The sequence below is a fragment of the Pteropus medius genome, unplaced genomic scaffold (genome assembly GCF_902729225.1).
Source record: "Pteropus medius unplaced genomic scaffold, Ma_sr-lr_union100, whole genome shotgun sequence".
Classification (NCBI taxonomy): Eukaryota; Metazoa; Chordata; class Mammalia; order Chiroptera; family Pteropodidae; genus Pteropus; species Pteropus medius.
This window is the reverse complement of record NW_024342467.1, coordinates 7,202,025-7,215,493: the sequence shown is the minus strand read 5'-3', so window position 1 is coordinate 7,215,493 and position 13,469 is coordinate 7,202,025. Positions and strand designations below refer to the sequence as shown.

General features: G+C 35.0%; 1 protein-coding gene across 6 annotated transcripts in view; it reads left to right on the top strand.

The window, feature by feature from the left end:
• SNX13 (sorting nexin 13) overlaps nucleotides 1–7,739 on the top strand; it is a 113,684-nt gene extending 105,945 nt beyond the window's left edge. For 4 of the 6 annotated variants that reach the window (XM_039862458.1, XM_039862459.1, XM_039862460.1 and 1 more), the window contains 3 exons: nucleotides 7–75; nucleotides 1,798–1,910; nucleotides 4,187–5,361. In XM_039862458.1, coding sequence (XP_039718392.1) covers nucleotides 7–75; nucleotides 1,798–1,910; nucleotides 4,187–4,434 — 430 coding nt within the window. In that variant the 3' untranslated portion in view covers nucleotides 4,435–5,361. Of the gene's footprint in view, nucleotides 1–6; nucleotides 76–1,797; nucleotides 1,911–4,186 lie in introns of all 6 variants that reach the window. The other 2 variants (XM_039862456.1, XM_039862457.1) reach the window with 2 other exon arrangements.
• The last annotated feature ends 5,730 nt before the right edge of the window (nucleotides 7,740–13,469 follow it).

Genomic DNA, 13,469 nt, shown 5'->3' with positions numbered 1-13,469 from the left:
TTTCAGAAAAATAGTTGACCATGTTGATTGGATGACCTCCCCTGAGCAAGTAGCTGACTTAGTGAAACGTTTCAGGTATATTTTAAGACAGTCACTTCTTTCTGGTAGTACAGAGTTTAGCATTGTTATCACTGATTAACTTTGATTCCTTTTCTTCCTGGCTGTAAAGTTGGTTTTAGTCATCACTGATGAGCAAAAAGACTTGAATTATAATAAACTTTTGTCCCATGGACCTATTGATCTTTGTTTTCTCTAAAACCAGAACAGAAAAAAAGTGTAGAAGAAAATTCTTTAAGATGTTAAGCTACATTTTATTACAGTGATGTGACTTTAAAATAATTAAAATATTAGTGTAGATAAGGCATGGTCAATCTAATCGAATACTTAGTGTTGAGGACTAATTTTTCCCAGTTGTATTTGCTAACCTTAATTTTAAATGAAAAAAAATTGTAAATATGTGTGTCTCTGGCCATAGTCTAATTTTTTAACTATTTAAACCTCTGAAAAGGCAGCGATACTCCAAGTCATATGTTCATTCTATAAAAATATTCTAAGACTCTCTTCTGTGCTTATTAACACCTTGCCAGTCACTGGGGACTGCGCGACGCAGTCCTTTTAGGGAAAGCACAACATAGCAGAGAAATAAGCCTCTTTTCTAGAAGTGAAAGATAAGCAAGGCATAAATATTCATGGCATTGTGTGTTTTGAAGTAACAGAAACAAGAAGGGAGCTATCTGTATTGAACACTATTTGCTTGGTGCTGTGCCAACTACTGTATGTACACTTTCTGATTTTATCATGTTTCACAAGATAGGGATTTTTGTCTTCATTTTGTTATGAGAAAATCGAGGATTAGAAAATTAAGCAGCTTGTGCAAAGGCTCATGTACTGAGAGTAAGCAGCCGGTTTCTCTACTTTGAAGCTAAGTTCTTCCTCACTATACCATACTGTTGCCAAGAGCTGAACCACCTGCCCTGGCGCATCGGTTCAGTTTCAGGGCAGGTAAATGCTGTTCCTCGGCAGCAGTGATTCTCTGCCTTGATGGCACATTGGAATCACTTGCAGAGCTTTAAAAAGTACTGATGCCTGGGCCCAATCTCCAGGGAGTCTGACTTAATTAATCCGTTAGAAGGCCTGGACAGTAATATTTTTTAAAGCTCCCAGGTGTTTCTGATATGCAGAGTTAAAAACAACTGTTCTGGGGAGTCTCTCCCTCAGACCAAATTCCCACATGGAAGATTAGGTATTACGCTTAATTCCTGCCTTTGGCCTGAGAACTAAGGAACAGGAATGCTGTGAAAGTGACGGAGAATGGGTTATATATGTAAAAGGAACGTTGTCATCAATCCACCTAGAAGGCATGGATGCAGAATTTGCTCTATATTGGCTTAGTTATAAGGGAACTAAGGGATATCACTAAGGTATCCAAATTCAGGATATCGTGGGTTGTGTTTAGGTGAGATGTTCCATCTCAGTGAGATGAGAGAGGCTGACTTTGAGTTTAAATGGCTGTCATGTAGCCATCTATATATTTCATTTTGCTTCCTTTGTCATTTGTTAATGTTTATGTTATTTCAGGGCAGAATACATCTGTTATATTTCTTGTGTATATCCGTTTATGCCTAAAATTGAACTTCATACTTCATTACTATTTATTGAATGTCATACCTGTATAAATTTCAGAAATGTTTCCTCTCTCTGTTTATGTTTGTGTTTTCGTAGAAAATTAGAATTTTACCAACTTTTATCATTAGAAAATGAAAATGATTACAAAATTTATTTAATCTTTTTAAATAGAGATGCCTTTTGGCCAAATGGCATTTTAGCAGAAACTGTTCCATGCAGAGATAAAGCTATTCGAATGAGAACAAGAATTGCAGGAAAAACTAAATTACTTTCAATTATGCCGGGTAAGTGAACCTGTTCGCTAAAAATTTCATGAATTTGTAATTCTTCTAAATTTTTGACATTGGGCATGCTAGTTTAATTATAACTACCATTTGATTGTTTACCATACATTAGACACTGTTCTAGGCATTTCTCATTTTTTCTTCCCTATGCATCATAACAATATTATGAAGCTAGGCACTGTTAATGCCACAGCTTTATATGTGAGGAAAGAGAAGCTCAAAGAATTTCAGTAAGCCACCCAAGGTTGATAGCTAGTAAGAGAGTGTCGGGATTCCGACTCAACTCTGAATGACTTGAAAGCCACTGCTTTCAGCCACTTGGAAAAAAATAGTGCTTTTAACCACTTGTCTTTGTTGCCTTGAAACCATTTTGAGAATAAAGTTGATGATAAATAAAATCTGTTGGCTGGGTGGTTGACCCTTCTTTGGTTATGAATGTCTTTGAAAGTACCTAGATATCTTCGCTCCACATTTGAATGGTGGATATAGAGAATGGAAAAATATTTGCTAACTTCTTTAATATCATATAATACCTATTTTCCTATTTTTTTTATAATTTAAAACTATATTTTTATCATGGATTTTAATAATCAAGTTTCTCTTCTGTCAGTTAAATTAGAAATTTGTCACATGGCTGTTAATTCTGCCCTGTAGACTATGCTGTTGCATTTAGAGATAAAAAGCAAATTATGGAAGTAACATTTTAAAAAAGTAACAACAGAATATTATTTAATAAAGAATAAGAATAAACCAGATCGTGTGATAGATTCACTCAATTATACAGCTGGAAGAAACCTTAATGCATTTTTTCAGTAAGTATTTATTGAGAGCATATAATGCCAGACACTATCCTTTGCACTGATCCTTGCCTTCTTGGAGCTAACCTCCTAATAGAGGAACACAGAAAGTGGACTAAGTTAATAAAGTGCACTATGGTAGATAGTGCTAAGTGCGGAGGAGATGAATAGTGCAGGAAATGGGAGGTGTCGAGTGAGTTGCGATTGTAGATAAGGTGACTAGGGAAGGCTTCCCTGAGAAGGTGACGTGTGAAGACATGGAACACAGTGAAAGTTGATATAAAAGTATTATATTTTTATATATACATAATCCCACTCTTATTTTTTAGTGAATTCATAAACTATTTGCTCCAATTTTTTGTACCCTAGTTAGAAACATACCTTTTGGAAGTTGCAAGTTTTTACTACCTTTGGGGCCCTGATTATGAATAACTACTACCTTTGGGGCCCTGATTATGAATAACTAAGAATAATCATACATGTTCTCATACTCAAATATCTGTAATGGCTCCATGTGCCTAGGAGTAAACTCCAAACTTGCTCACCCTGACAGTCACAGCACTGTTAGTTTTCCATTTTTTTCTCCACTTTCTCTTACAGGAGTCCTAAAATACTACCCCCATTTCCTGAAGCTGCCTTGTTTTCCCTCTTAGTACTCATTTGCTCATTGATGTTCTCTCCACCAAAGCTAATTCTGCATCTGTTTGTATCTGTGAAAACACTGCCCTGGTAGCAAGTCTACTTCAGTTGTCACTGCCTGAAGGGAAGCTTCTCTCCTCTGGTATTCTCATGTAGAATTCCAGCCATCACCCCGCCCTCCCCACCCAACACCTTTATACTTTTAGTATTTTAATGGCACTTTTACTGTGTTGCAAGTTTTTTGAGATCATAGATCAACTTTCAACATAGTTTCCTTAGAGCATATTTCTCATCGTACATTATACGTAGTAAGACTACTTGGTGTTTTAGAGTTTGCAGATCACTTTTCACATTATCTCATTAAAGCCTTATAAATCTTTACAGTTATAATGATAACATTAAAACCTTAAAATAATGAAGGTACTTATCAGGCCACTGAGCGAGTCCTGGTATTAAAAGAATGTCTTAGAATCAAGGCTGCTTAAGATAAAGGGACAAAGTATTTGTTATACATTCCCATTTTACAGATGAGAAAACAGACTCCTCAGGGTGGGTGACGTACAGGTATTAAGGGGCAGGGTGGTAATTCTAATTAAGCTTTTCTGAGTCTGGATCCTCCTTTCTCCTGTGCTGTGTTCTCCCAGTCCCTGTCGTGTAAGTGGATGGATGCATGCACACCTATAAACGTTAAGCCTCAGTTATGGTACATAGCCGAAACACGTTAACTGAATATCGTTACTCTGCTGTGTACTCTACCCTGTTTAACTTAGAGCATAATTTAGGCCTTGAGTTTCCTTTATTCAAGTAACAAATTGTGTTTATTTTCCCACCTTCATTTAGATGAACTGAAGCACATTATTGGGGCTGAGACAACACGGAAAGGTATTCTTCGTGTTTTTGAAATGTTTCAGCACAACCAGTTAAATAGAAGGATGGTTTATGTCTTCTTGGAAGGCTTTTTGGAAACCTTATTTCCACAGTATAAATTCCGTGAACTTTTCAACAAACTGCATTCACGATCAAAGCAGATGCAGAAATATAAACAGAAACTTCAAACAACTCAAGCGCCTTCTTTACAGAAAAGGTGACACTCCAATCTATGAAGCTGTTGTTCATTTTGTCCAGAACTAATGGTATGGACACATCTTCTGGGGCTTAACTCATATACTGTTGTGTCTGCACCAGTCTTTTAGCGTCTCAAAATAGATTATTAATACATCCATAAGACTGTGATTCTTCTCATCCTCGTCTGTAATCAGCCACTACCAAGAGAGTTGCTGTGTCTTAAATGATTTGGTGCGTATTTTTGCAACATTGAGAGGATGCTGCCCCCATCTCAAGCAAGAATGATGCTGGTCTCTTTAGTTTCAAACTAATCAGCATTCTCCAGCAAAGACAAAGTGCCAGAGTGTATGTATGTATGAGAGCTAAGGAAAGCACAAAACAATTGTTCACAGAAAAATTGGCTAATTTGTTTAACAGTGGGAGATTGTGCAATGTACGATTTGGAGGGATTGTTTTGCATAATAATTTTATAGGTCTGTGTTGGAATTTTGATATAGTGTGGATTAGCCAGGCGAATGATCTTTGGAACATCTGTTTTGGATCTGGGGAAAGTGACAGAATACCCTTAACGTATGAAGTAACCTTATACCCAAATTACAGTTTCGTGATATAAAGTGAAACCTAGTATATAATAAAACCAATCAGAAACAGTTTGATTGGATTTGTTATTCATTGGTATAAAACAAATTTTAATTGATTCATATGTGCTTTGAGGACTCTATTTTGCTCTTATGATACTTAATCATAAGTTTTCTTTTGGCATTCTGAATGCAAAAAGAAGCGTATGGTGGCTCTCATATAAGTTTCAAAATTATTACAGTTTTCTTTACCTTTAAGAAATTACTGTTTATACAGTAGGGGGTATAATTTGTTGAAAGAACTGCCAAATAAATTCTGTCCTAAAAATATGTAAATTAAAAAAAAAAAAACAGTACTCTATTGAAAGTTACCAGATGATAATTTTAAATTGTGTGATCTAGACATACCTTAGGTGATTGCAAAAATAGCAAATCAAAGGATTAAATGAGTTTATTAGTCATATGTAAACATACAAATTCCTAATTCTATAGTAGTGTACATACATGAAAATAATGAAAACAGAACTATAATATTTTTTAAAATATGCTTTTATTTATATTTTGCATAATGTAAAATTCTACTAAATAAAGCAAGTTGGCAAAACCCCTCAGTGTATACATTTAGGTCCCTAAGATAATTTTATATTAACAACAACAAAATACCTTTTCCAGTTTTGGAGCCTCTGCATCTCTTATAGTTTTCTCATTTTCCATGTATGCCATCTTGGAAGTCTTTATATCCCTTGTATGCAGGATTTCTGCATAGTTGTAAATACTACCACTGACTGAGGGTTTGGGTGTGTCAACATTTTTTTGTTTTAAAAATATTTAACACTAAAACCTTAAAATAGTTAAGCTACTTATCAGACCACTGAGCCAAGATCCTGGTATTAAAAGAACGGCTGGATGCTTAAGGTAAAGGGACAAAGTATTGGTATCCAGTTATTTGGAGGCTTTAAGATTGGAACAAGATATTACCATCTTGTATTCACTGAGATCCTACATACAGAGTGAAGCCTAATAACAGAATAAAGCCTTCCTTTAAAGCTTTATAATAATAATCATATTTATTAATAATGCTGTTGTGCATACTTGTAGTATGCATATATTCAGCGTGTGTTGCATGTCTTCAGAATTACATAAATGAAATCTCTTTCATTGCAACTTGCAAATGAGAAAAGGTCCTTATTAACTCTGGTGGAAGAAATAATATTTCTTCTCAGTGTGTCTCCCTGCCCTGGCCCCTCCCCAGGCCCCAGGCCCCATGCCCCAGGCTTTAAATGTGAGGCTATGTGAAACTTGTCTGTAAAAAGCATCAGCATGGCCATAAGTGCAATGATTTTCAATTATGCCCCTGCCCGTTTCAAGTATATTTTTGACATAAATAAATCTAAGAGTAAACAGAAGAATTCATGTAAGAGTCTAGCGTGTACATGTGAAGAAACATTTTTAGATAACGTGAGGAATGCTGGCCATCAGGGAAAGAAATGTCATGCAAAATTGCAAATTTCATAGCAGCCCTGCAAGATAACTGCATCATACCAAAAAATATTTGAGTAAATGGGTTTTTAAAATAATTTTTGTTTAAAAGAGTTTATATTTCAAAAGCAGAAATGTCAAATGGTAGTCTGTGTAAATGTTTGTGCATCTATGCACATCTGTGTTTTACATCAGAGAGAGCCGTGGTTATGCCAAAATTAGAGATACTTTTTGAATGACTTGGTCAAGCTGTGTGTAAAATATATAACCCATAAGTACAGTGTACTATATTTAATAAAATTATTACATTTAATACATTTATTGCATATATGAATATACATGAAGAGGCTTTATGACTTCTGATATTTGATTTTTGAATGTGTTTTTTTTAAGTCAGTGGTGCCTTTGGGCAGGAACCATCAAAATTAATTATTCTTTGGGTTTTCTGATTTTTCAGGTAACAAACTATTTAGAAACCATCACTACTAACTTGTAATAGTTCGTTCACCTAAAAAATTGATTGTATGATTTAAATATAGTGCTTAGATGGATGTTTCCTATTATTAGGGTGTTTGGAATAGTTGCTGGAAACAATTGTGCCATTGACCAATGGATGCACTTGGTTAGCCTTAATTTTTTTAAAAAACAAAAACAACTTTCTTGGATATTTCAGTTTGCTCATTTTAAGTTTGCACTGCTGGTGTTTGGAAAAAATCAAACAGTTAAGTGCTACCAGAAAGTGTACCAATTTTTTAAAAATTAAGAACAATATAAATTTCACAATCTAAAATTTTAATTTTTGTGCAATATTTTCATTTAATGCATGTGTATTTGAGTAATTGTAAAATAAATGAATTTTTAATGTTTTCAGATCCAGTTTAAACTGTCTTCTTAACCCAACAACTTACATTCCGTTGTTGCTGCATCCTTTTATTTAAGGACTTGTTTTAAAAGTCTTTTTGTTACTCCTTATAAAGTTCTTTTGTTGTTAGTAAATTTTGCTATAGGAGCATGACTCCTGTATTACAAGGGAAAAATATAAAGAGCACATTTTAGGATTATAACTGTTAAAAGGTAACTTGTGCATATCATTGTACAGTAAGTGTCAGCTGTGTGCCTAATTATTATGTCAATACTTTCCTTCTTTAACAAAGAAGAAACAACAATCAGAATGTCAGTTATTTTTATTGAACTAAAAAGAAGAGTAAAAATTTTATTTGGTTTGTGTTATGTTCTGTCCATTAGAAAATACTAATAAAGTATTAACAAACCTTCCTGTTGACTTTATTTAGTAGAGATGTATTTTTTATCACTTAAAAAATGCTTGCTCAGTGGTCTTATTTTTAGTATCTCTTGTGTATTTTTCTTTTCCTTTCATTTTAGAAATCAAGCAATGCAAATTCCAGGTTGATAGATGAGCTGTTGAGTGATTACTGACTTACATCTAAGCTGAATTTAGTTTTTTCTTTTATGGGGAAAGGAATTTACTACCACAGTGTTCAAGAAACTTCATACTTCCCTGTCATTCAAAATTACAAAGTAATTTTCCCATAGAGAGAGATCTATAATAATCCATTAACAGTTTTTATTTTATCTCATTTTTAATTCATAGTCTGACTAATATAATTTTTGACTTGTCAGTTTTTAAAGCAGTAGACTCAGTATGCAGCAGTGTAGCTATGTCTGGTTGGTTGGTCATAATATTTGCAGCCCCTGGGACCTGTATCCACAGATTTCTCAGACATCAGGTGTGATTACTGCTACCCTGCCAGCGCCTGGCATAGTCTTTCTCGAAATGCATACCATAAAGTATTGGTCCTTTTAAAATGTTCCTGCGTGAATAATTTTATACTTTTATGTAACTTATACAAATCTGCATGCTATTCAAAATCCTAAAGTGTTCTTCACAATTCAAATGATTATATCAAAGGTTCTGGAAAGTTTTCTAATGAATAAATCTGTTTAACTTTGTTTACCTAACTTCCCAAACTTAGTTAACCACAGATAGAATCTTTTGTCATAAACACTTACTAATAGCTTGAGGATAATGTTCCCTAGGAACATGGTTTGAAAATCTCAGGGAGAAATAAAAGTGAAGAATCTTTAATTACGGAATACAAGTTTTAGACAGAAAAACCAATGGATTTGGGACACAAAGATTTTTTAAAAACTTTTTTAACCTTTTATTCCAGTGGAAAGATCAGTTTTTGGAAGAAAAAAGAATATGAAAAATCACCAGCTGATTATATAGCAAATATTAGAGTTGAATTTGGCCCCTGAGTATCAGAATTATCAACTCAGGGGAAATAGAGTACATCTCATGACAAGTGAGATACTTGCCAAGGACCTTGCTGATGTGATCAAGAGAGAACTAGGAAAATGTAAGAGAGAAAAATGTAATACTGTGCAGTTTAGTTTTTAAAATTTGTGCCAGACATTGACCCATGTGTACAGCAGCTATTGAGAGCCTAGCACTTCACAAGAAAAAAATTAATAGAATGAAAATTATACTTAACTCATGTCTATCTACCAATGTATACAATGTATGAGAAATGTATGAAATGTGATATTTTAAGTTGGGAAACATGACCTTTTACATAACGAATGGAACAAAACAATAGGACTGTGCCTTGGAAATCTCCGAGACTGCCTATGGTGATTCACCAGGAGGGCTCACCAGATTTAGCCCATGGTCATACAGCTAACATTTATTAACAGCAAACGGATGTAGAACAAACTCAAAGGGAAAAGCTGCATAGGGCGAAGTCTGAGAGAAACCAGGCATGAATTTCCAAAGGTCTCCCGGTGATGTCAATGAGTTGTGACATTTGTGAAATATCGCCAACCAAGAAAGCTCATTCAAGACAATGCCTATGATTTTTATTGGGAGAGAGCATGGAGGCAACCCTCTGCCTGGCACATACCAAAGTTCTAGACTCCCACAAGGAAAGCATATGTTCTGCATAAAGCATGTATTTTGTACAAACAGTTTAGGCACAGTGAGCCGCTTTTATTCAGTTTGGGGAATTGCAGGAACATTCCTGAAATCTAAGTTCTCAGATAACTAAGAACAAGAGCCAGCCTTATAAGCAAACCTTTCAAAGCCATACCTGCTGTTAACTCTCTTCTGTACAACTATGTACCTTGATCTAAGGAAATGGCTAATAGTGGTGAGTTGTAGCAAAAGGCAATAAGATTCATCCTTGTGTAGAAGCCTCCAAACCTAGAGGCAAAAATACTAGCAGAGAGAATTTAGATATAGATCTTAAAAGGGGAAAAAATCAAGTGATATTAATATGAGTGTGTATTGCAATCTAAAAAACTGGAGGAACAGATTCGTGTGTTTCCAATAAAGATTCCAATAGTAAACAGTAATAGTGCTTACCAATCACATTTTTTGAGGTGTTGGTACTATTATCGTCTCCATTTTATAGATGGGAAAATTCAGGTGTACAGTGGTTGAGTCAGTTATCCAGTTTCACGACTGGTAAGTGAGTGATCAGGCTGAAATCTCAATTCAGGTGGTCTGACTCTAGAGTATGCCAGTTTCTCAGCAGCGGTGCTGTTGACGTTTGGGACTGCATAATTTTTTGTTGTGAGAGCTGCCCTGTACATTATAGTATGTTTACCAACATCTTTGGGCTCTGCCTTCTAGATGATGCCAGTAGCACTAACCCCCAACCGAAGTGGTGACAAACCAAGTGTCTCCAGACATTGTCAAACGATGTATGGCAGCAAAATTGCCACTATCCTGTGCTCTCAGTCACAAAAATAAGATAAAGTAGGCATAGAAGATTTCACTTCTTGTATAACTGTGTCTTTTCTTTATAAGCAAAATTGACGAATTTGTGGCTTGCCTTGTAGAGAGAATGTAAATGGTATGCTTAACTGTCTTAAGAGAGAGGGAAGGCTGGGGGCAGCAAAACCAAATATCTTACCTTATCTTTATTTAAGTAAGCATCCTATAGTTGAGGGTGGTGGGGGAAGAGAAGGAATTTGCAACCTGAGATAAATAAAAACAGTTTTTCTTGAAAGATGACAGATGAATGATTAAATGAGAAAATTGCTGTTTTATTCTCATGTAGTTAATTCAGTAATATTGATAGTCATGGGATATTTTTCAAGTAACAGTTCTTTATATTTTGTGAACCTGTCCTTCTAAAGCTTGAAAATTTCCTTGCAGTCTTCTTTGCAAGTAAACACCTTGCCTAAATGCTGTTGTTTCTGAGTTTTCCTTTGACAGGTGGGCGAGCCACTGGAATTCCCAGGTGCATCACCTTCTGCACTGATTTTGCCTCCAGGGATGAACCGTGTTCAACAATTAGAGCTTTTCCCCTACTGACTCTTCTGTTTTTTCCCCTCTGGTTCTTTTTCTGGGTATTGGTCAAATCTGGTTGTGGTTTTGATTAGTGCACAGCTGCTTTATAACTCCACTGGTGGAGGCAATGTTGGGAAGCTGATTTTTGTGATTTGACCTTCTGATTCTCTATCAAGCAGCCATTTGTCTTTTTGTTTGCCTGTCTTGAGGATTCTTAGTATCTACGGGCATTTCAGACACAGGTTTAGTTAGGACAGTAGTTGATCTCACCTGTGGAATTAAGAAGGCATTCGTGTTGCAGCCTACATGGGTAATGGTGTTTCTCCTCTCAATGGTGGTATGCCGTGTTGTCTTTATACCATATACTACAAACTAAAAAAAGCATTCAAGAAAAAAGTGTTTGTGTCTGCTGGAAAGAAAGCGGCTCCCTCTGTGTCTTCTGTGTCTCTGACCTCCCTCCTTTCAAAGCAGCTATGGCAAATTGGTGAGTTTTGCTCTTTATTTTTGATTCATGGATGAAGTTTTAAAAATGAACCTGCTACTTTATGTGTGTGTATAAAGAAAAAAATAAGCCTTTTCTTGTAAAAGAAAAGTAGCCTTGTACAAATGGTCTATTTGTAATACTGTATTTGTGGCTGTCATTCACTACTTCATTGTCTCAACTTCCGCAAATTAATTAGGTGTAAAAACTGATTATATGCATTACTGGAGACATCTAATTAAAACAAAAATCAAAAAAACGATTTACCACCAAATAGGAGAGAACGCATACAAAGATTTGAGAAAAAGTCGAAATTAGTCTCGTGGCTTTAGAATAAGTGTTGCAACTTAAGAATTTTCCTGGTTTTCATAACAGTATATCAATGAGTATGCACGTATGCTGCGTGAAACTGTGGAGTGAGTGGGAACGGTTATTTCTGGCTTGGCGAGACGAGAGCTTCATGACTTCCTCTGCAAGCTGAAGGGTGCTGAGTAGCCTGATTTTCTTATTTCTTTAAAAAAAAAAAAAACCTCAATGAACCAGGTGAATATATGAAAAAGAGCTTTGTGTTAAAAGCAAACAAAATACATGCATGTAGATACTGAAATAGGAAGAAACTCAGCACTAAACTCCCCTAGAGTTCCCTAGCTTGCTTAAGAGTTAGATAAAATTATTTTATTAATGACTATGAAGTATTTTATAAATGTGTTAATAAATATGTATGCCTCTGCTTATCTCCATAGATAATTAGTAAATTAGGTTATAAAGTCTCTTAAATCTAATGGAGCTCCAATTGGAAATGAAGATTTAAAACTGTCTTTCTTAACAGATATGATTGTTTATGCAAAAATTCCCAAAGAATCTTTAAATGAGTTTAGCAAGGCCAGGAAGGTCAATATAAATGAATACATTGTATTTCTGTATGCCAGCAATGAACAATTGGAAGTTGAAATTAAAATATAGTAACATTTGCAATAACATAGGAGCTCCTATTTTGATTGCCTAGATAGACTAAGTAGGACTTACAAAATAAAAGAACCAAATGATTTTCAAAGAGAAAGTAAAAACAAACAAACAAACATCAAATGGGCAGGTTTGCTAACTCTTAAAGGAAACTCAAATACTTGCCGAAGAAGGTGGACTAGGAAGTTAGCTGTTCGTTAATGGCCTTGACTGCTAGGATACAAGAAACAAAGGCATACATGTTTTATCAATGAACACGAAGAATGCTAATGTATGTCATTGTTTTTGAAATTCATCTCTTATTGCATTGTATTTGTCAGATATGTTATTAGGTATGTAAATGTAGAAAATAGATAATATTACTAAACAGTGAAGACGTAGACAAATCTGACAGTTTTAATAATTTTGACTTAAAACAACTAGATGTCTTTGCCCTAGAGTGAAAATTAATACTGCCATACTATTATAAAGTTTCTAGTTTTTTCAGAACTCAGATATGTTTTTCTATGGAAAGCCTAATTTGAGTGCCGTAAATTTCCTACACTGATTTAATGATCCAAGTAAGTTATCTTTACCTCCAGAAAACATGTAAGATTATGAAAATGTGAAATGGTGTTTGACTAGATTGGTAATTTTCCACTGAGGGTGAGTTTGCCCCTCATGGAACATTTGGGTCAATTTTATTGTCAAGACTGGAAAATTTGCTATTCGTACCTTAAGAAGTAGAGGCCAGGGGTGCTGCTTATCATTCTACAGCATCCCCCGGTAATGAACTGTGTGGTCCAAAATGTCAATAGCACTGGGATTGCAAAACCCTAAATGAAATGAAATTATTATGACTTTAGAAAAAAGAATTTATTCTTCTGCTGCTACAAATCATAAGACGATGCTGTGTAGATAGTTCTTGCATTTATAATGCCTACATGAAAAAATATTGTCATTGTTTTTGAAATTCATCTCTTATTGCATATGTCAATAACTCATCCTTTTTATTGTTAATAATATTCCACAGGAGATATATACCCAATTGTTTTGTCTACTCACCAGTTGAATATTTGAGTTACTTCAAGACTTTGGTAATGATGAATAAAGCTGCTCTAAATGTTGTTGTAGCATGAAGAATTTGGCCTCTCTCCCTGTTCCTTGGAGGTGGACTCCAAATCCACGGGTTTTCCTGAGTAGTAGCAGTGTCTTTGCTACGCCTGAGCCCCTTAAACCACCCACATTTATGTTAATGAG